Source organism: Jaculus jaculus, chromosome 6, assembly GCF_020740685.1.
Source record: "Jaculus jaculus isolate mJacJac1 chromosome 6, mJacJac1.mat.Y.cur, whole genome shotgun sequence".
Lineage (NCBI taxonomy): Eukaryota > Metazoa > Chordata > Mammalia > Rodentia > Dipodidae > Jaculus > Jaculus jaculus.
The window spans coordinates 9,547,928-9,570,120 of NC_059107.1; the positions used below are offsets into that span (position 1 = coordinate 9,547,928).

General features: G+C 50.4%; 1 protein-coding gene across 1 annotated transcript; it reads left to right on the forward strand.

The window, feature by feature from the left end:
- Nucleotides 1-16,050: 16,050 nt before the first annotated feature.
- LOC123461456 (L-amino-acid oxidase-like) lies at nt 16,051-21,926 on the forward strand. The gene is made up of 6 exons (XM_045151868.1): nt 16,051-16,278; nt 16,562-16,674; nt 17,363-17,564; nt 18,652-18,720; nt 20,422-20,558; nt 21,095-21,926. The coding sequence occupies exons 1-6, from the start codon at nt 16,051-16,053 to the stop codon at nt 21,924-21,926; spliced, it is 1,581 nt and encodes a 526-aa protein (XP_045007803.1).
- The last annotated feature ends 267 nt before the right edge of the window (nt 21,927-22,193 follow it).

Here is a 22,193-nt window from a genome sequence, read left to right on the forward strand (position 1 = left end):
GGGTTGATGAGCATCAGGTGGAGCCAGGTGCTCTTGTCCCTGATGTCTCTTCCCATGGAATGAGGAGACATAGGAGGCGGGAGGGAGGAGAAAGGAGGAAGAGATCCCACGCGACAGAGATCATCATAATCTGACGTCTTTGAAAACAATCCTTGTGGCAGCCCTGAGGCTTAAACTTGATTCGTGGCCCCATCCAGACAGGTGTCCCCGAAGCGGCCCGGGGAAGATGGGCACACCTGGGGTGTGGCTGGTAAGGAAGCTGTGCAAGGGCAGTCCGCACCCAGGGTCAGAGACCCAGGAATGGGGACAGCTGCTGCTGGAGACACCTGCACAGATGCCTGAGGCTGGAACAACCCAGCGTGGATTTCGTGACACAATTCCACCCTAGCTGCACCTCCCCTGCGTCCCCATGCCTCCTCCACACACACCTCGGCCGCATGCACACCTCTTCCACAAGCACGCACACTTCACAGCCAACACACACACACACACACACACACACACACACGCACCATCCAGCCTGCAAACATTCCTCCTCACCGCTCATCAGACATCACCACTCCCAGTTCCCGAATTGCTTTTGTGTTTCTCCTTTGCACTCTCCCCATCTAAGGAACACGCGCCACCGTGTTGCACACTCTGTCCCTGTGTGCCTTCTTGATCCAGCAGATCCACAAGTGTGCTGCCCGGTGACTAAGTGATTGAGGGCTAAGTGGAATGGTGGCCTTCCCTGCTGCACACGCCTCTTTAGACACGTAGCGAGGACACAGGAATTTCGTTTAAAGTCACTGAACCAGCACGCCGTTGTGTCTGCTTTGAGACTGACCCCACGTCCCCAAGTCTAGGGAGAAAGTGGCATGCACTCTGCCCTCGCTCCCCCTGCCCGCCCATGGAACTTCCCAGCAGCACTGGGGGCATCTTGCTGGTAGCCTGCTCAATCAATCACTAGGAGTGGCGAGGAGCGCGGAAGGGATGGGTGCCTCCTCAGTCCTGGTGCCAGCCTACCCACCCCAGGGATGAGTTGCTTCCCCCCCACCCCCTTGTTAGGAGGTCCTTCCACATCAGGGGAAAGGTGGGTCAGGTGAGATGGAGCGATAAGAAGTGATCCTGAAGAGAATGAGTCAAGGATTGCTCTCTCCTCGGTCCTCTCCTCCCGGCACCTGTCTGGGCAGGAAGGCTCCAGACACCACGCACACTGATGCTATCTTTGGAAAAGAAGCTCACACAGGGGGCCCACGGGGGGGATTTCTGGCCCGGCTGGTCCTTCCAGCCCTCTGTACATCCTGCCTCCCCCACATGCTAAACTCTGCCTCTGCCTGCCTGAAAGCTTCTTTCGGGGGGCTGACGTGCTAACCGGTTCCTTTGCCCCTGCTGCAGACGGAGTTCTGAGCGGTGCAGCCTCACTGCGGGAGAGGCGCCAGGAGCAAGGAAGGAGGGGCTGGGAGCTTTATAGCTGGACCCCTGCAACCCTGGGGTGCAGTTGGGGGTGGGGAGCAAACCGTGTGAGCATGTGAGAGCCACAGTAAGAAGGCAGGGCAAGGTCACCTTGAGTTCCCATCGTAAAGGAAGTCCCGGCAGGCCACATTAAGGTCAGTGATCCTCCCTGCCTCTATTCCATCACGGTCACCCCAACTTCCAAAGGGCAGTAATTGTCTCTGTGTCCCTCCTCCTTTCCCTCACTTGTTCATCCTCCCTCCTGAAATCAGTCATGGCTTACTAACCTAAAATGGAAACTTTTTTGTTGTTGTGTTTGGTTGTTCGAGGTAGGGTTTTGCTGTAGCCCAGGCTGACCTGGAATTCACTATGTAGTCTCAGCCTGGCCTCGAACTCATGGCGATCCTCCTATCTCTGCCTCCTAAAGGTGTGTACCATCATGCCTGGCTCAAATGATGACTTCTTTTTTTAAAAAAAAATATTTTATTTTTATTTATTATTTACTTGACAGAGAAAAAGGGAGAGAGAGAGAGAGAGAGAGAGAGAGGGAGAATGGGCATGCCAAGGGCTTCCAGCCACTGCAAACAAACTCCAGACGCATGCGCCCCCTTGAGCATCTGGCTAACGTGGGTCCTGGGGAATTGAACCTGGATCCTTTGGCTTTGCAGGCAAATGCCTTAACTGCAAAGCCATCCCTTCAGCTCTAAAATGAAGACTTCTAATTTGAATATTCGTCAATGATTGAATGAAGAAACAAAAAGCGGGCTATAGACAACAGGATGTGGTCAAGCCTTGGAAAGAATGGGATTCCTTCCCATTCTGAAACATGGACACTAGGCTAATTAAAATAAAGGGGGAAAAAGACAAACACTGAACAATTCTACTTATGTAAGGGCATTAGTCATATAAGTTGTAGAGACAGACATCACAATGAGGCTCCCAGGACGTGGGTGGTGAGGACCCCGGGGTGCTGGACACTTGCTGGATGGCAAGTGCTTTCTCCACAGCGGAGGATGCCTACTGGATGGGATGTACCCTCATGCGTGTCGTGTCCAAAGGAAGGAGGGACTGCGATGGCAACGCTTCCTTGATCCAACGTGAATTAGAGCCCTCCGAGTCCTCTTTCTGATTGGCCTGTGACCCTGCAGCCTCTGGTCTTGGACCACTGAGTCCAAGGATTCTGGGAAATCAGCTTGCCAAAAATCCCCCATGGTTGATATGTGACCAAATGCCTCATTCCCACTGCTCAATGTCTTACCAACGTGGCTAGCCTTTAACACAAATCTTGTCTCAAACCAAAAGTGAGAAACATCTTTATCATCCCCCTTTGAAGCTCAGGGACTGTTGTGGAAGTGGTGGAGAATGTAAGAGCCTAAGGACAGGGAAGGGTGCTTTGAAATGCCTTCCAAACACAAAGCGGCAGTTGCGCTTAAGACCTCACAGTGGCTGCACACGGCCTGCATAAAATCAGGCCCATCAACATGTCACGGATGATAGAGAAGGACAATAAATAAATAAATAAATAAATAAATAAATAAATAAATAAATAAATAAAAGACATCAAGCCAGGCATGGTGGTGCACACGTTTAATGCCAGCAGAGATAAGAGGATGGCTGTAAGTTCAAGGCCACCCTGAGACTACATAGTGAATTCCAGGTCAGCCTGGGCAAGAGTGAGACCCTACCTTGAAAAAAACAAAAAAGCCGGGCATGGTGGCGCACGCCTTTAATCCCAGCACTCGGGAGGCAGAGGTAGGAGGATCACCATGAGTTCAAGGCCATCCTGAGAGTACATAGTGAATTCTAGGTGAGCCTGGGCCAGAGTGAGACCCTGCCTCAAAAATGTGTCTATATCTATCTATGTATATGCAAACTTTGGGGCACTGCCCCCTCAACACGAACTGAATGGTACATTCATGACCGCAGAATGATACCAACACCCCAATGATACCAGCACGGTTTTGGGAACATCGACATTTTGACAGGAAGGATGGAGGAAGACAAAAGGAATGAGACAACAGAACAGAGGAAGGACTACCTTGAAAGAGAAAGAGAAGGGTCTTTAGGGAAAGAGGGTTGAGGACAGAGGGCAAAGCATATAGAGGGACAGAAAAATCATCAAATTACTGTACAAATATATCCACGCATAGGATACACACATATGTAATGGACTATTAAACATTGAAATGAGAATTCTGATCTCATTTATATGTGGACTATATTTTCAAGTCTTAAAAATCTCAAATACATAGATATAGAAAATAAACCATGGAGGGCTGGATGGATGGCTTAGCAGGTTAAGGCACTCGCCTGTAAAGCCAAAGGACCCAGGTTTGATTCCCCAGGTCCTATGTAAGCCAGATGCACAAGGTGGCAGATGCGTCTGGAGTTCATTTGCAGTGGCTGAAGGCCCTGGTATGCTCATTCTCTCTTTATCTGCCATTCTCTCTCTCTCTCTCAAGTAAATAAAAAATAAAAGAAATAGAAAAGAAACCATGGATAGGGGCAGGAGGAGGGGAAAGAAAATAAGGACATATAGGTTAAAGGATAAAAAATAGCATGGGGCTGAGCATGGTGGCGCATGCCTTTAATCACAGCCCTCTGGAGGAAGAGGTAGGAGGATTGCGGAGTTCAAGGTCACCCTGAGACTGCAGAGTGAATTCCAGGTCTGCCTGGAAAAAAAATAGCTTGGGCTGGAGAGATGGTTCAGCAGCTTACGGTACTTGCTTGCAAAGCCTGACAGCCTGAGTCTGATTCCTCAGAACGCATGTAAAGCCAGATGCACATGTGTCCTAAGATGCTCTGCAGTGGCAGAAGGCCCTGGAGCATTCATTCTCTCTCTCTTTCTTTCTTTCTTTTTCTTTTTTTTTTTGACGGAAGGTCTCACTCTAGCTCACAATGCCCTGGAATTCACTCTGTAGTCTCTTGGTGGTCTCGAACTCACGGTGATACTCCTACCTCTGCCTCCTGAGTGCTGGGATTAAAAGCGTGTGCCACTGTGCCTGGCTTCATTCTCTCTTTTAAATAACTAACTAAATACATATTTTTAGAAATAGAAGATAGGTAGGGTGAGCACATCTAGAAATCTAATGTACAACATGAGTACTAAGGATTAAATTGTATTAGGGCCGGGTGTGGTGGCGCACGCCTTTAGTCCCAGCACTCAGGAGGCAGAGGTAGGAGGATTGCTGGGAGTTTGAGGCCAGCCTGAGACTAGAGTGATTCCTGGTCATTCTGGGTTAGAGCAAGACCCTATGTCAAAAAAAACAAACAACCAAAAAAAATTGTATCAGGGATCCTTGTTAAAAAGATTCATCTGCTCTTGCTACACACATGCAATAATACGTATGAGACTGGTCATGGTGGCGCACGCCTTTAGTCCCAGCACTTGGGAGGCAGGGGTAGGAGGATGGCTGGGAGTTCGAGGCCACCCTGAGACTTCATAGTGAATTCCAGGTCAGCCTGGGCTATCTACCTCAAAAAACCAAAAATAAAAATAAAGATAAATAAATAATAATAAATAAAAACTTATGAGAGATGACAGCCATGACAATCTGCTTCCCTACAGCAGCCCTTTCATCACATATACATGGTCCATTATGTCATGTGTAAATCTCAGATAAACACAGTAAAATTGGTTTTTTTTATTTTATTTTTTTGTTTTTTTGTTTTTTTTTTCGAGGTAGGGTCTCACTGTAGCCCAGGCTGACCTGGAATTCACTATGGAGTCTCAGGGTGGACTTGAACTCACGGTGACCCTCCTACCTCTGCCTCCCAAGTGCTGGGATTAAAGGCATGCGTCACCACGCCTGGCAATTTGTTTACTTACTTATTTATTTTTTTTTTGAGTTAGGCCTAGACTGATCTGGAATTCACTATGTGGTTTCAGGCTGACCTCCAACTCATAGCAATCCTCCTACCTCTGCCTCCCAAGTGCTGGGATTAAAGGCGTGCGCCACCACGCCCGGCAATTTGTTTTAGTTTTTATTTGCATGTGTGTCTGTACATGTACAGGTGTTCCTGCATGTGTGTATGTGGCATGGCGGGGGGTCAGTGCACATGTGCACATGGAAGCCAGAGGACAACTCTGGTACCACGTCCCTCCTCAAAGGCCTGGAACTTGCCAATTAGTCTAAACTGGGCAGTGAGGTTTCTCCTATCTCCACCTCTCCAGCTCTGGGGTTACAGGCATGTACCACCATGACTGGCATGTTATGTGAGTCCTGGCTCAGGCCCTCATGCTTGCTTGGCAACTGTTGTATTAACTAAGATACAGCCCCAGCCCCAGATTTATTTACCTTTTAATATTTTATTTTTATTTATTTATTTATTTGACAGAGAAAGGGGGAGAGAGAAAGAGAGCAAGAGAATGGGCGTGCCAGGGCCTCCAGCCACTGCAAATGAACTCCAGACACGTGCGCCCCCTTGTGTGCCTGGCTAATGTGGGTCCTGGGGAATTGAACCTGGGTTGTTTGGCTTTGCAGGCAAACGCCTTATCTGCTAAGCCATCCCTCCAGCCCCCAAATCTATTTAAAAAAAATATTGTAGTAACACCCTCCCCCTATCTTTAAGGGTCGTGGATAACTTTTTTTTCTTTAACACGAGCCAGGCTCAGAACCAAGAAGGAGAGGCAGTTTGAATGAATACCTGTTGCCAACTCTTTATCCACCATGAGAGGACAACGGTGTCTCAGGGGTGCAGATGGGGAGGGCAGAGGCCACAGAGCAGCTGGACAGCTGCAGGCTTGGCTTCAGGTTCTATCCCCCCCCCAGAAGACCCCCTACTGTGTCACCTTCTGCCCCCAAGGGGCACCTCAGGATGGCTGGTCATGTGGGAACCTTGTCTCCATGTGTAGCCCTTGGAAGAAGGAACACCAGGTTCAAAGGTGCACAGGTAAGATGCACGAAGCCACATCAGGTCACCCGAGTTCATCAGGATGCCTGGACACTGGAGCTGAATCAAAGAGAGGGTGGGAGGTAGAAACTACAGGCCTGCCCCCACCCTTCCAGCCCCAGGTGCCCGGGTCCTGCTGGGCCACTGATTGGCACACCCTCTTGCACCATGCCTCCCGTTGCATCAGGATGAGAACATTGCCCTGGATGTCACAGAGGCATGCACACGTGGTCCCATCCCACCCTCTTCCCTTCTCCTCCCCAAACTTCCCCGGTAGTACCTCTCAGCACAGAGCTGGAAACCAGGGGAGAGGCCATGAAGCCCAGCTGTGTGCAGGCCAGTCATGGGCTCGTGACAGAGAAGTACCAAATGGGCACTTCTTGGTGCCAGACTCTGACTCCCACCTACCTTTCCACACACTAACGACTTGATCCGAGCCCTGCCTTGGTGGACATGGGTGCTACAGACCGCAGACAAGCTTCCAGGTGCGTACTCCCTTGCCTTCCGTGTCGCGTGGCCTCTTAGGTCGTGCACAACCAGTGTCGTAAGTGGTCCCTCGGCTAGCTGGCCTGTCACTCAGCTGCGCTGGCCCTGGCCAGCTCTTCTTGTTCCTGGACCAGGACCTTCTGGATACAGCTTCCTTGGGGCTGGTTTCTTTTTCTGCTTCTTTTAAATATTTTCATTTCTTTATTTGCAAGCAGAGGGAAAGAGACAAACAGCGAGAATGGGCACGCCAGGGCCTCCAGCCACTGCCAATGAACTCCAGATGCGTGCGCCACTCTGTGCATCTGGCTTTACGTGGGTAGCGGGGGATCGAACCTGGGTCATTAGGCCTTCCAGGCCAGCACCTCAGCTGCGAAGCCATCTCTCCAACCTGGGGCTGGTTTCTTGGTGAGCAACTAGGCAGAGTGTCAGGGAGAGAGGATTCTGCAGGACTGAGTGGGGGTGATCCCCCTGCCGTAGTACAATGAGGGTCGCCTTTCTCTGCTTGCTGCCCTGTCATCTTCTCACAGGAGTGAGACGGTCCTAGAGTGGCCCCAAGGAGCAAGGTGTGTGTGTGTGCGTGTGTGTGTGTGTTTATTGTGTATGTTTGTTGTGTGTATCTATTGTAGGTGCTGTATGCGTGCACAGCGTGTGCATGTGCATGTGTATGTATTGGTATTTTGTGCGGGTGAGGTCTGGGGCTAGGTGTGTTTGGAACTGTACAAGGCAAGAATGTGTGCTGTGTGTCCCTGGCTAGCCCATGGGCAGTCCTGCACTCTCCTAGTCCCTGTCCTCCTCTGTCCCTTCTCTTCCCCCTGCCCGGCATGCTCCACGCCTGCCCTATGCTGTTAAGTCTCTGGACCGGGCCTGCAGTGCTGGGGGGAAGCGCCCTCCACTGAAGGCAGAAGCGGTGCCCGTATGGCTGGGGCCCGTGACCCACATAGCTGACTCGATGAGACACTAATGTCGGGGACAGGGCAGGAAGCAGGACACACAGAAGGGAGCCAGAGCCCTGCGTGGCGAGTCTCTCTTTCCAAGTATGGAGGCCAGGGTCAGCAGGACCCTGGTGATTTGTGCGCATCCCATGGAGCGGATGTAGAGGAGGGACACAGGAGGCACAAAACCACAGGCGGGCGTCTTCAGGGGCACGGCCAGTGCAGGTCCCAGGGCTGGGTCCTCTCCCATCCCTGTTGGCTCTACCCACCATGAAGAGTGGTCCTTAGGGAATACCATGAGGACAACCACCACCACCCAACGTTACCCCAGCAGTGAGAGGAACTCTTGCCCTGACCTCGGATGCCACCAACAAAGAACAAACAGCACTTGGGGAGCAGAGGCAGAAGGATCGGCTCGCTTGAGGCCAGCCTGGCTTTCCTAGGGACTTCCAGGCCAGTCAGGGCTACATAGACAGACTCTGTCCCCAAACAAAGTGAAATAAGACAGAGGGGAGAGAGAAAAGGAGGAGGGAGAAGAGGAGAAGGAGAGAAGAGGAAAAGGGGAAAGACAGACAAGCAGAAAAACAGGAATGACTACTCCAGAATAAACCACAAGACAGATACCCAGAGCCAACCCCATCTCCATCAGGAGAGACTTCCAAAATAGACATAGGGGTAGACTCCTTAAGACAGTTTCCAGGACCGATCTCCCAGGATAGACATTTTAGGACCCACCTCGTGGGCAATCTCCCACAATGTCTCCTGAGACAGGGCCCCATGTCAGTCCCCAAGCACACATCAATGTTCTGTCAGGTGTCCCTTGCTCATTCAGAGCAACCCAACCCTCTCCGCACACTTTGAGAACCTGAACCTGGCCCACCTCACAAGGGAAGGCAGGGCCCCTGTCTCTGGCCAGAAGACCACGCCCCCTTCTTAAAAGGCACATCCCAGGACACATTTGGGGCATACCAGCTCCACCCTCCTAGGGGTGTCTACCCTGTAGTCCCTGGAGGCCTGACTGCCCACCCTTGAGAGCTGATCGGCTTCCTGGCCTCAGGTGTGTGCCGTGTGTCACGTTGTGGGCACACCTGTGACGTTAATTCAGTTCAGAAGGTGAGCCAGATATTAGTCTTATTTCTGATGGCCCTGCCTGAGTTATTCCCCAGCGGACACGCCTTGCCACACCCTCAGAAGCCAGGAGTCGGGTCCTCTCCTCATTTCTGTCCGGTATCCAAGGCATGACTTGAGCCATCTTGGCAGGTGTCCTTCACTCCCGCAAACCTGGGTTTCCTCGTGGAGAAAGAACTGTCACAGGGAAGCTTCCTCCAGTCGTGTGGGTGGAGCGCAAAAACCAGGGCTGCAATGGCCAGAGTGAGCCAGACCCGCAGCCCAGGCGCTGGCCAGCAGACATCTCTAAACAGGATGAAGGGTCCCCAACAGCTCAGTCCTGGATATCTAAAAAAAAAACATGATAAAAATTGAACTTTGGAGCTGGCAGATGGCCCAGTGAATAAAGAACTGGCCACTCAATCATGAGGACCTGAGTTCAGGTTCCCAGCGCCCACTTAAAAGCCAGGTGCGTGGCAATGGGGAGGCAGAGGTAGGAAGATCCTAGGGCTTGCTGGCTATCTAGTCTAGCCAAATTGGTGAGCTCCACGATTAGTGAGAGAACTTGTCTCAAAAAATATGGTGGTAAATCAGGCGTGGTAGCACATGCCTTTAATCCCAGCACTCAGGAGGCAGAGGTAGGAGGATCACTGTGAGTTCGAGGCCACCCTGAAACTACAGAGTGAATTCCAGGTCAGCCTGACCTAAAGTGAGACCTTACCTCAGAAAACAAACAAATAAATAAAATAAAATAAAATAAATGCTGGAGCTGGGCATGGTGGTATACGCTTTTGATCCCAGCACTTGGGAGGCCGAGGTAGGAGGGTTGCTGTGAGTTCGAGGCCACCCTGAGACTACATTGTGAATTCCAGGTCAGAGTGAGACCCTACCTCAAAAAGCAAAACAAAACAACATGTGGGAGAACAATCATGGAAAGCCCCCTTTGTCGACCTCTGGCCCCCACACAATACACACACACACATGAACACACATGCACACATACAGACATGCATAATCAGAACAAACAAACAGAACTTTGGACTTTCGTCTGTTGACGTTTGGCGCTTCTGTCAGTCCTTAGGACTTCTCAGGTTGTGACAGATTCTCGAAGCGAGACTGTGGCAGAACACAGATGCCAGCGCAGGTCCCCGCACCCTGCCTCCTGCCTTCTCTGGGCTCCACCTGCCTGGCCCTTCCTGCTCCTAACACCCACTTTACTTGAGATAGGCACGGTGGTGGTGGGGGGGGATGGGTGCACCAGGGCCTCCAGCCACTGCAAACAAACTCCAGACACATGCACCACCTTGTGCATCTGGCTTACGTGGGTCCTGGGGAATTGAACCAAGGTCCTTTGGCTTTGCAGGCAAGCTTCTTAACCTCTAAGCCATCTATCGCTCCAGCCCCTAGCCTGCTTTTTGCCATCCAACATACTATTTAGTTATTTTATGTCTCTACTCTTTTTTGTTCATTTGCTTTGAGGTAGGGTCTCACTCTAGCTCAGGCTGACCTGGAATTCACTCTGTAGTCTCAGGGTGACCTTGAACTCGCGGCAATCCTCCTACCTCTGCCTCCCGAGTACTGGGATTAAAGGTGTGCTCCATCATGCTTAGCTTCTTTTCTTGTTAACTGGGGGGAGGGGGCAGGGGGAGCTTTTTTAAAAATGTGAGCATGGAGGTACACCTTTATGGTTTAGATTTTGTTTCTGAAATTTTTATAGAGGGACAATAGCATCTCTATCCTGGCATAGGAAGCTCATATGTAACCACCACCAAGTGGAGATGTGAAAGATTTCCATCACCCCAGGAAGGCCTCCTGCGCTGCATCACATGCCACGTCTCCAAGAGATAGACCCTGCCGTCACTTTGGGTGTCGTGTTTAGAGACAGGCTTTCACTTTTAGTTCACGCTGCTCTCACACTCCAGGCAATCCTCCTGCCTCAGCCTCTTGAGTGCTGGAATCACAGGCATGCCTCACTACTCCTGGCTTCTCTTGCCACTTTGACCTCACTGTTTCAGGGCTGCCCGGGTCATCTAAGAGGACCGCACACTAGATCGCTGCGTCTGGTGTCTTGGTTCAGCAGCATGGCTTGGGGATCAGGACTCAGATTTGATTCCCCAAGACCCACATAAATCAGAGGCACAAGGTGGCACACACGTTCATTTGCAGTGGCTGGAGGTGCCCGTTTTTTCTCTCTCTCTGTCTGCCTCTTTCTCTCTCAAATAAATAAATAAATAAGGTGTGGGGGCTGGAGAGATGGCTTAGCGGTTAAGCACTTGCCTGTGAAGCCTAAGGATCCCTGTTCGAGGCTTGATTCCCCAGGTCCCACATAAGCCAGATGCACAAGGGGGCACGTACATCTGGAGTGCGTTTGCAGAGGCTGGAGGCCCTGGCATGCCCATTCTCTGTCTATCTGCCTCTTTCTCTCACTGTCTGTTTGTCTCTCTCAAATAAATAAATAAAAATAAAACAAAAAAATTAAAAAGAACTTAAAATAAAAGGTGTGGGCTTGGAAACCAGCCTCAGTGCTGGGCATGTTGGGCATGAGCTCATCGGTGGAGCATTCATTGACATCCTTCCTAGCAGTTCAGCCACAGCAGAACAACTGAGGCGTAACCATGTGCGAATAGAGTTAGTACAGAGGAGGCCAGCCTATGATCCTAGCACCCGGGAGGCAGATGCTAAAAGGATGACACGTTTGAGGCCAACCTGGGCTACATCTTCAGCTCCAAGTCAGCCTGGACTAGAGTGAGACCCTGCCAAGAAAGAAAGAGAAGCAAGGAGAAAGAAGGAGGGAGAAAGGAAGGAAGGAAGAAGAAGAAAAGAAAAAATGGAGGCAAAGGACTTCAGGAGCAAGTTTGGGCCTAGAATGTAATTCAATGGTAAAATTCACCCTAGCCTTCCTATGACCCTGGGTTCTATCCTCAGGATAGATATGGGGAGGAAGGGAGAGAGAGGAGAGAGAGAGAGAGAGAGAGAGAGAGAGACAGAGAGAGAGAGAGAGAGAAGCCCATTTTCTAGTGGTGGATGAAAGTGAGGAAGGAGTGGGTCCTGAGATGAGAGGCCCTGGACACAGACTCAGAAAGCTTCAAAGCTACCGTAAGGTTTCTAGTAGTGGGAGGCAAGGTGGACAGGTCTGGTGATTGGGGAGCCCCCACATTGTGCCCCTCCCCAGGGCCTCTCCCTAGTGCTCCCCTCTGCATCTCTCCAGATGTGACTGAAATGGCAGGAGAGAAAAACCCATGACCTGCCTCTGCAAACACTATCAGGGAGCTGGAGCCAGCTCACCTTTAGGGTGTCTGGGTACCATGCTGGGACTTCATGTCCAGAAGCGGCCTGCCAGGCCAGGACTTTGCCCCTCACCCCAACTATTGCGCTCATCCCCACTGCCCTGCTGTGGGCTTAGGATGACCCTTCTTTTCAAATCAATAACAGAGACAATGTCACTTGACATGTGTATTTTGAAAGAAACCATAGGACAGAGTTTATTTTAATGTAGTTTTTAAAAATATTTAATTTAATTTACTTATGTGAGAGAGAGGGAAAGATAAAGAGAGAGAGAGAGAGAGGGAGGGAGCGAGAGAGAGAGAGAGAGAGAGAGAGAGAGAGAAAGAATGGGTGCACCAGAGCCTCCTGCCATTGCAAATGAACTCTACCTTGTGTATCTGACTTTATGTGGGTACTGGGGAATCAAACTCTGGTCCTTAGGCTTTGCAGGTAAGTGTCTTAACCACTGAGCCATCTCTCCAGCCCTGTTGTAGTTTCTTTAAATCACAGTCTAAGCCAGGAATGATGGGCACATGCCTTTAATCCCAGCACCCAGGAGGTAGAGGTAGAAGGATCACTGTGAGGCTGGGTTCAAGGCTAGCCTGGGACTACAGAACAAGTTCCAGATCAGCCTGGGTTAGAGTGAGACCCTACTTAAGAAAAAAAAAAAAAAAAAAAAAAAAACAGACACAAGCTGGTCTCAAAATCACTATGTAGTTGAGAATTACCTTGAACTTCTGCTCCTCCTGACTCCACCTCCAAAATGCTGGGATTACAGGTTTGCAACACCACATCTGGCTCTATTTTTTCTTTTTAATTGGTGAATAATAAGTACACATATTTATGGGGGCACTGTTTAATAATTCAGTACATATATGCAATGTGTAATGATCAGAAAAGTATAATTAGCATTTTTCATCTATTTATATATTTATCATTGTATAGTGTTTGGAGCATTCAAATTCCTCTTTTCTAGCTCTTCATAAAATTCACAAGAGACCCAGGAGCAATGAATTACAGCTTTTTCTTGGCACTCAAGAGGCTGAGGAAGGAGGATAGACAGTTCAAGATCAGCACCAGACTGAGAGTCTGTATCAAAACAGCAGAAGGGGCTGGAGAAATGGCTTAGTGGTTAAGGTGCTTGTCTGAAAAGCCAAAGGACCCAGGTTTGATTCCCCAGGATCCACATAAGCCAGATGCACAAGGTGGTGCATGCATCTGGAGTTCATTTGCAGTCGTTGGAGGCCCTGGTGTGCCCATTCTCTCTCTTTTGCTATCTCTCTGCCTCTTTCTCTCTTCAATAAATAAGTAAAAATAAAATATTCTAACTTGGATATGGTGGTGCATGCCTTTAATCCCAGCACTTGGGAGGCAGAGGTAGGAGGATCGCCGTGAGTTCGAGGCCACCCTGAGATTATATAGTGAATTTCAGGTTAGCCTGGGCTACAGTGAGATCCTATTTTGAAAAACCAATAAATAAATTAATAAATAAAAATTAATTAATTAATATTTTTAAAAATACTACATATATATTTCCTACTGTACCATAGAACATTAGAATTTATTCTTCTCCATTTGTTTCTGTTTGTTTAGATTTTTGTTTTGTTTTGTTTTTCAAGGTAGGGTCTCACTCTAGTCCAGGCTGACCTGGAATTCACTATGTAGTCTCAAGGTGGCCTTGAAGTCACGGCAATCCTCCTACCTCTGCCTCCCAAGTGCTGGGATTAAAGGTGTGTGCCACCACGCACGGCAATGCTCTGCCTTTTTTAAGGGATAGAATTGGTGACAATTTCAAATACCATTTTCCAACAATCCAATTAAGATGATCAGTGTGCATTGTATGCATGTGTTGAAATAGCATTCCAAATCTTACTAATATGTACAGTTAATTCATGCAAATAAATAAATGCATCACAAGGAAGAAAACAAAAGTCCAAGGCTTCAGATGCCAAAATCAGTTAGGTTCCACTTTCTCAGTTCAAGCAAAGAGAGAATGAATGATTCCTGCTTCCACACCTTGAATGAGGAGGAGATGACCAGATGTGGTACTGTTTGCCAGCACTCAGGAGGCAGGGTTAGGAGGATCACTACGGGTTTGAGGACAGCCTGAGATTACATAGTGAATTCTGGGTCAGCCTGGACTACAGACCCTACCTCAAAAATGTGGGCAAAATGAAAAATAAATCCTGAGACTGGAGCCCATGGTGCACTTGCACGTCTGCATGGATTTACATGAAAAAGATATACACATATTTTTCTCTAAAATCTGTAGAGGTGAGTCTGACCTGAGAGAGCAAGGACAGGACCAACTGGTCTTCTCTTCTCCATCAGAAATAGACTGTATGAGTCAGTTCTGGCTGCATAACAAAATATCCCAGGGTGAACAGAACACCCAGGAGTTAATTTTCTCTGGATTAGGGAGATTGCCCAGCAAACATGTTTAGCTGGGCATGGTGATGCACACCTTTAATGTGAGCACTCAGGAGGCAGAGATAGGAGGATTGCCATGAGTTCAAGGCTACCCTGAGACTACAGAATGAGTTCCAGGTCAGCCTGGGCAAGAGTAAGAGCCTGCCTTGAAAAATAAAGTATATGTTAATTATTTATTTTTGAGCAGAGAGAACAGAGACAGTGAGACAATGAGTGTGCCAGGGCCTCTTGCCACTGCAAACCAACTCCAGATGCATGTCACTTTGTGCATTTGGCTTTAAGTGGGTATCTCGGTCTGTACACTTTGAAACCTTTAATTACTGAGCCATCACTCCAATCCCTGTTTCTAATTTTTATTTACTTATTTTTGTGTGTGGAGGATATATAGAAATAGCAGGACCTCTTGTTGCTATAAACCAATATCAGGCACTTGCAACACTTTTTGTGTCTAGCTTACATGGATGGCTTGAGAATTGAACCCCAGGATGGTAGGCTTTGCAAGAAAGTGCCTTTAACTGCTTAGTCATCTTCCCAGACCCTGTCCCTTTTCTTTTCTTTCTTTTTTAAAAATTTTTTTCCTGGAGGGTTTTATTTTAACCCGGACAGACCTAGAACTCACTCCATAGCCCAATCCAACTCATGGTGATCTTCCTACCTCAACTTCCTGAGTGCTGGGATTACTGGCATGAGCTACCATAGCTGGCCATAACTTCATTTCAACTCAGTCGCCTTTTCAAAGGCCACCATCTCTAAATAGAGTCATATTCTGAGGCATGAGTTTTGAGAAGACACCATTCATGCCACAACACAAAACTAGCTTTGGAAACAGTAAGAACATAGCCCTCACAAAACACACACCTTTGGTCCGCTCCTGAGAAGGTAAAGCAGATCTCTCCCACAGCTGAACCAGAATAGATGTACCTCAAGAAGGCAGGCATGGGAACACACACTCACTACGGGGCCAGCTGTGTGACCTGCGAGCCTTGCTCACCTCTGGGAGGTGACCTGGGAGGTGGGGGAGGGGCTCCTGTGGGGCTTGGGAAGCCCCAGAGCTTAGAGTTTGTGACTGTGGGCTTATTAGATGAAGTGGCAGAGTCCCTGTCCTGGTCCTGCCCTTCCATAGCCTTGTTGAGTTAGGGTCTTCTCACTGCAACAAACATTCTGTTACCCCAAGGGGGAAATGGGAAGAGCCAATGTGGTGGGTAGGTCTGCCTTACCCATGTGCGTGGTAGTCCCGCTAACTGAGGTGAGGGTAGACCTCCTTGGACAGACCCACAGCCTGCATCATTCCCTGAAGGTACTGCATTGGCACCCAAGAGGGCATTTGCTGACAAGTGGGACCCGCGAAAGGCAAGCTTGGGAGGCCCCGTGACTAACACACACTTTGGTAGGGGAGTGCCAGGATGTTGCATCACCAGTCCAGTGATATAATCCTCTTCAGATAAGGGCTAAGACCAGCCCTCCTTCATCCCTAGCCACTTGCCTTACTGCCATCTCCACAGCTATGTTCCCAGGCTGGCTGGCTCTCACCCTGCTGTCTGTGGCATGCCTGGGTACCCAGGCCTTCAATGACCAGCTTATCCACTGCTTTGAAGATCCCCAATATGAAGATCTGCTGCAGCTGGCTAGAGATGGGATAGGGCAGACACCAGTAAAGAAGAAGATCATTGTGATCGGGGCAGGCATGGCTGGGCTCACTGCTGCCAAGATCTTGCAGGATGCTGGCCACCAGGTACATGGCAGGGCATGGGAGAGTCTCTCATGGGAAGCTTGGGCTGGGAGAAGGGAGGTGAATATGGATAGCCTTAGGGAGCTAGGGCCAGAGGTGAGGCCTAGGGCTCCAGGCTGGCGTAGCTGGGGCAGGAGAGCCGAAGGGTTAGCCATATGACAGAGGCAGACCTCAGAGAAGGTGACAAGGCTGGACATGACAGAGAGGCAGAGGAAGATGTCGTGTGGGAAGGGACGAGGAGCTCTGCCCCTGTCTCACTGGGTCACTTAAGTGGCTATCTTTCTAGGTGACTGTGTTGGAAGCCTCAGGGCGTGTCGGTGGCAGAATAGAGACACACAGAGTTCCCGGAGCACAGTGGTACATAGAGCTGGGCGCCATGAGAATTCCTATCAACCACAGGTATGACGGAGAGAATGAGGAGCCAGGGAAGAGGGTATCACGGCCGAGACGGACACAGGTTGGAGTCCTTCCCTGGAGCTTTCAAAGGGTTGGGATCTGACCCAATGCATTTTCTGCCCAGGGCAACCCAGGGAACTCTCTTGGCCTCACTGTTTAAGTCTAAGTCATGAGATCACTCCACCTGCTCCAACTGTCTAGGAAGTTGAGGATCCCAAAAATAATGTGCATGGTGAACACCTTAGCGAATCAAAAGCAGCCTGCTAGGTTTGCAAGCAATGAGAATAGGAGAGCATCCCTGGGAGAAAGGTGCGCGGTGCCTTTTGGAAAATATGGGATAAAGGCGAGTCCTCTGGAATAGGACAAAGTTTTAGGAGTGGTGCCCAGACTTCAGGGAGGGGGTTCTCAAGGCTGCTCTCTATGTGCCCTTCCTCATGCCTCCAGGATCTAGAGCAACCACATCTGAATGTCGGAGGGCTGCAGGTCTCACACAACGTGACGGGAATATCAGGCACTCACTTCCTTCCTGGCCTCCTGGCCGCTGGCGTGGTGGCCTGACCAGGCAGTTGTGGAGGGAGTGGGGTGGGGCAAGAGGTTCTGGTGAATCTGAGGGAGACAGGAAGTGAGCACAGGGAGTAGGGAGGGACGCAAGCTTCTTCCTCCAGCCCTGGACTACAGATGATCTCCACAGGCTCTCTCACGAGTTCGTGAGGAAGTTTGGGCTGGCCCTCCAGGAGTTCTGCCCCTGCAACAACCAGACCTGGGTGCTGGTCAACGGTGTTCGGCAGCGCTCAGGAGCCATGCAGACAGATCCTGGCCTGCTGGGCTACTCGGTCAGAGAAGATGAGGTGGGCAAGACAGCAGAACAACTCTTTGATCAATCCCTGAGGAAGGTAAGGCAAAGTGGGGAGCGGGGTGCCTCTGTCCTCAGAGCCATCTCTCCACACGCTTTCCTTCTGATTTCCTAAGTGAGGAGAAGGGCCTTGCGCAGACCCCAAACCCGTGCGTGCGCAGGACACCTGCGGCAGCCTGGTCTTTACCAGCCGGACTTCCTCTTGCGCCCTCCTCATGTCAGCCACAGCCTCAGCAGTCATTGTGAATCCTCACACTCCAAACGTGAACCCATGTGTGGGCACGTGCCAGCCTGGCCACTGGTGAAGCCCTCAGAGCAGGTTCAAGTTTAAGACAGAAAGAGACTTAGAAACTGGACCCTTGATCTATGTGACCCTGGGCAAGATTCTTACCATCTCTCTTCTCCTGATCTCCATATTCTGGAGCCCCTCTTATGGAACCCCCCTCTCTCTGCCAGGATGTGAGGAGTATGTGGGAGGGTGTGTGTGAAGTCACATTGGTGCAAAGCACACAGCTCGTGCTCACACCAAGCTCACATCCTGATAGAAGTGTAGCTGCAGGAAAGCCACGCTGCGCCCTGCCTACAAGGCCTGGCCACCTTTTTCTGTCCAGTGTTTCCTCAGCACTGACTATGCCTTTGTCTTCTCTGCCTCATGGCCTGGAGAGACCTCAGTGTGACAGCGAGCGCTGCAGGACCAAGATCTCTGCCCAGGAGTTCTAGAGCTGTGTCCCACTGTGGCTCAGCGCCAACATGCCTAGCCTCTCTCCCAGATCCGTGGGGCTTGATGGCACCCACCTCATCCACAATGGCCTCAGAGGCCTTTGGAAATGACCTCAACACAGGACAATGAAGTAGACTCCCCATTTCTTGGAACCCCAAGGCTGACAAGATGGCTTGGGCTTCTGCCTTTGTATACCTGGTACCTGTCTAAGAGTCGAGAGGAATTTCTACCAGCAGGAGACTCCACTTGTGGGACACAGTTCTGGAATAATGCAGGCCACACACACATATAAGAGGAGCCATGTGAACAAGCCTGGAGCATGGGGGATGGATGGGGCAGGGGCTGAGGGTCTTGGGGGAAGGCTGGCCCTGACCATCATGACCTCCCCATCTTCTTTCCCCCTGAGATTGTGGAAGAGCTGAAGAGAAGCAGCTGCCGCCAGGTGCTGGAAAAGTATGACTCCTTCTCCACCAAGGTCAGTCCTGGGGGCCCTGTGCTCTGCAAGGTGCTTCCAAGGGGACTTTTCCTCCACCATGCTTAGCATGCTGCATGACATTTGTTTAGCTTAACTGTCTGTGCTGCTGGAATGTCCTCTACTAGGACAGGGAGGAAGGGAGAGAGGAAAGGAAGAAGAAAGGGAAGGTGGAGGGAACCAGGCCATTTCAAGGAGAGCAGTCCAAGGCTCAAAGATTGCTATGTCAAGGGAGTCACCACCATTTTGGCATAGTCAAAGGCAGGTGGAGGTGTGGGAAAGCTTTATGCACTCCAGTGTTGCTTCATTAGTGAGTGACATCCAAGAACTGGATCTTAGATGATCATGTAGTTGTGAAGGAATCATGATGCTTACTCGCAAGAGTTAAGATGACTGCAGAGTCCCTGCGCTATGATCCTCAAGGGACCACAGTGGTGAGGAGGGTGGCCACTGATGGAAACAGTCTCTAACAGCAGTGAAAAGCAGGAAAGAGTGGGGCTGGGGTTGCTGGTGGTAAGCTGAGAGGTACAAGTGCTTGCCTGGCATGTGAGAGGTCCTCGGTCAATACCCACATTGTAGAAGCCAAGCAAAACCATAAAGAAGGTTCCAGGTGTGCTTCAATTGGAGGCTGCTGGCTTGAGAAGGCTAAGGCATCCAACTATGAGGGGGACTCTTATGTGATTGGATGGCTCTGTGGTGGAAACAGAGCCCAGAAGGGAGAGCTTATCATCACTGGTCAGATCTGACCATCTGAGCCAGCTGCTGCAGTGGAGACCCTGGGTTGCCTTAAAGGTAGAATGGATCAGAGTTCTGGTGCCAAATGTGGTCAGGCTGTTGCATGTTCAAGAGCTCCTTGAAGGAGGGAGATGAAGACAGTGGAGAATGAACATGACCCAGTCATTCCAGGTCAGCCTGGGCTAGTGTGAGACCCTACCTGGAAAAACAAAAAACAAAAAAGATGACCCAGTAATCTCAGGGTCCTGCTCTCCAATTTCAATATAAAACACCCAGACTTGGGGACTGATTGAGCCGAGTCCTGACTGTCTATATTAACAGACTCTTTAAGCACCTTGAAATTACTGTTGCTACTGTTGGCATGCCCTGGCAGTCTCCCCCCTGGTTTAAATCAGCATGACAGATTGAAGCATTTTGTTCAGCCTGACAGAAGAGGCAGTGCCCAGACATACTAGCCACTTCCTTCAGTGTTTTGCCCCCAGGGCATGGCCAGGGCTTGGTGGGGATATCAGAAGCCATTGATGAACGTGGTCAAGACAACTAGGTAACAGGGAAGGTGGGGTGGCCAAGTGAGGATGAGAAGAAATACTTGGTACTCAGCTTCTTGGTTTGGTGTTGCAGGGAAGATCAGAGAAGCTAAGCTAGGTCCTTGTGGGCATAAAGACTGGGCCTCCATGGGTCCTATCTGTAAAACAGGGTTCCTTATGGTTATATCTGAGGATTTCACAAGGCAACAGCTAGGAAGATTTTCTGTAGGGGGACAGTCCTTACATATGTCAGCTATTTTCCCTGCTTGGGGGAGTAAGAAGACTGTGCCAGACACTGTCAGGTTACCACTGGGAACCAAGGGGTGCACATCTGCCATTCCACCCTGTCCAGGTCAGGTTCTGGGTATCCTTGAGGGGACTGCCACTTTAGCTCCCCGGGCACTCTGAGCCTCCTGCCTTCTCTCCCCTCACATGGTCACAGGAGTACCTGATCAAGGTTGGGAACCTGAGCCGTGGGGCCGTGCAGATGATTGGGGACCTGCTGAATGCAGACTCTGGCTACTACGAGGCCTTCACAGAGACACTGCGTGGCATCATCTCCTTCTTCCAGGAGCCCCGGTGGGAAAAGGGGTGGAGGAAGATGGGCTAGCTAGTCACTGATGAGGAAAGTGGTAGAAGGTGGGGCTAGTGAACCAGGTGAAAATCCCCAAAAACTGGGAGGGAGGGAGGTGGTTTCCAACTTCAATCCCCAGAACCTCATAACACCAGGAGTGGAGTGCACACCTATAATCCCAGCACTCAGGAACCAGATCCAGGAGGATTAGAAGTTCAAGTTGAAGGTCATCCTCTGTTAGATAGGCATTAGACCTTGTTGCAAAATAAATAAGAAGAACCCTGGGGCTCTTCAAACCATCTGATCTGCATGGAGGTGACCCTGGGAGTAGGGTGGGTGGAAAATAGTCAACAGGGAGCAGCAACCTCTGCTAAATCCCTGGAGCTAAGGGGCACTGCTTGACTCTTTGATTCCTCTTGCAATGGCTGATCTCTATGAAATGTGGCTGGAGCAGGCCCATGAGGAGACCAGCCTCTGTCCTGTTCCACAACAGGAGACCTTGTCTTGTCAACCTGCTTCCCTTCTCCCTGTTCTCCCTCAGGTTTGATGAAATCATCGGGGGCTTTGACCAGCTTCCCCTGGCCTTGAGTGATGCCCTCCTGCCAGGGACTGTGCGGCTTTGCTCTCCAGCAGAGAGTGTGGAGATGTCCGGAGACTGTGTCCACGTGACCTACAGGACCTCAGACCCTCTGCATCCCAGGGCACGCCTCACTGCTGACTTCGTGCTGGTGGCCACCACGGCCAAGGCTGCCCGCCTCCTCCGATTCCAGCCACCCCTCTCCCTCAGCAAGGAGGATGCGCTGCGTTCGGTCCACTACAACAGCGCCTCTAAAGTGATCCTGGCCTGCACACGGCGCTTCTGGGAGGATGACGGCATCTTCAGTGGCAAGTCCAGCACCGACCGGCCGTCCCGCTTCATCTACTACCCCAATCAAGTCTTCTCCAATGATACAGGGGTCATCTTAGCTTCTTACACCTTGGATGATGACTCCGTGTTCATGGCTGCTCTGGGCCGTGACCGGATAGTGGAGGTTGTCCTGGATGATCTCGCTGCTGTCCATAACCGCTCCAAGGAGGAGCTCCGGGCCCTGTGTCCCTACTCCAATGTCAAGCACTGGGGCCTGGACCCCTACTCTATGGGTGGCTTTGCTTTCTTCACCCCCTATCAATATGTGGACTATGCCCAGGAGCTCAGCCAGCCAGAAGGGCTGGTCTACTTCGCTGGCGAGCACGTGGACCTGCCCCATGGCTGGATCGACACTGCCATCAAGTCAGGCCTCAAGGCTGCAAAGAGCATCCAGGAGGCTGTGAACTTGGCTTCGACAGAGAACCCAGAGCACACCAAAGAGCACTATTCTAAAACCGAGTTGTAGCCAACTTTATGTGCCTCAGGAGTTGGGGTGATTCTCCACCAGGGGAAATGTCACCCCACTCTCACTCGCACTTTCACCTTTGCCCCCGAGATGCTATCTTGCCTAAGCCTTGGATTTGTTGACAGCAACAAGCACATGTGCTATAAAGTGCAAAGCAATAAAGCGCCTGTGCAGAGGAAGATGCTCATTAAGTGTTTCATTGACATTTTGGTGTCTTCCAAACAATGCTAGAGTGGCATGATGACGGAGACACTTGTCTTGCAAAGA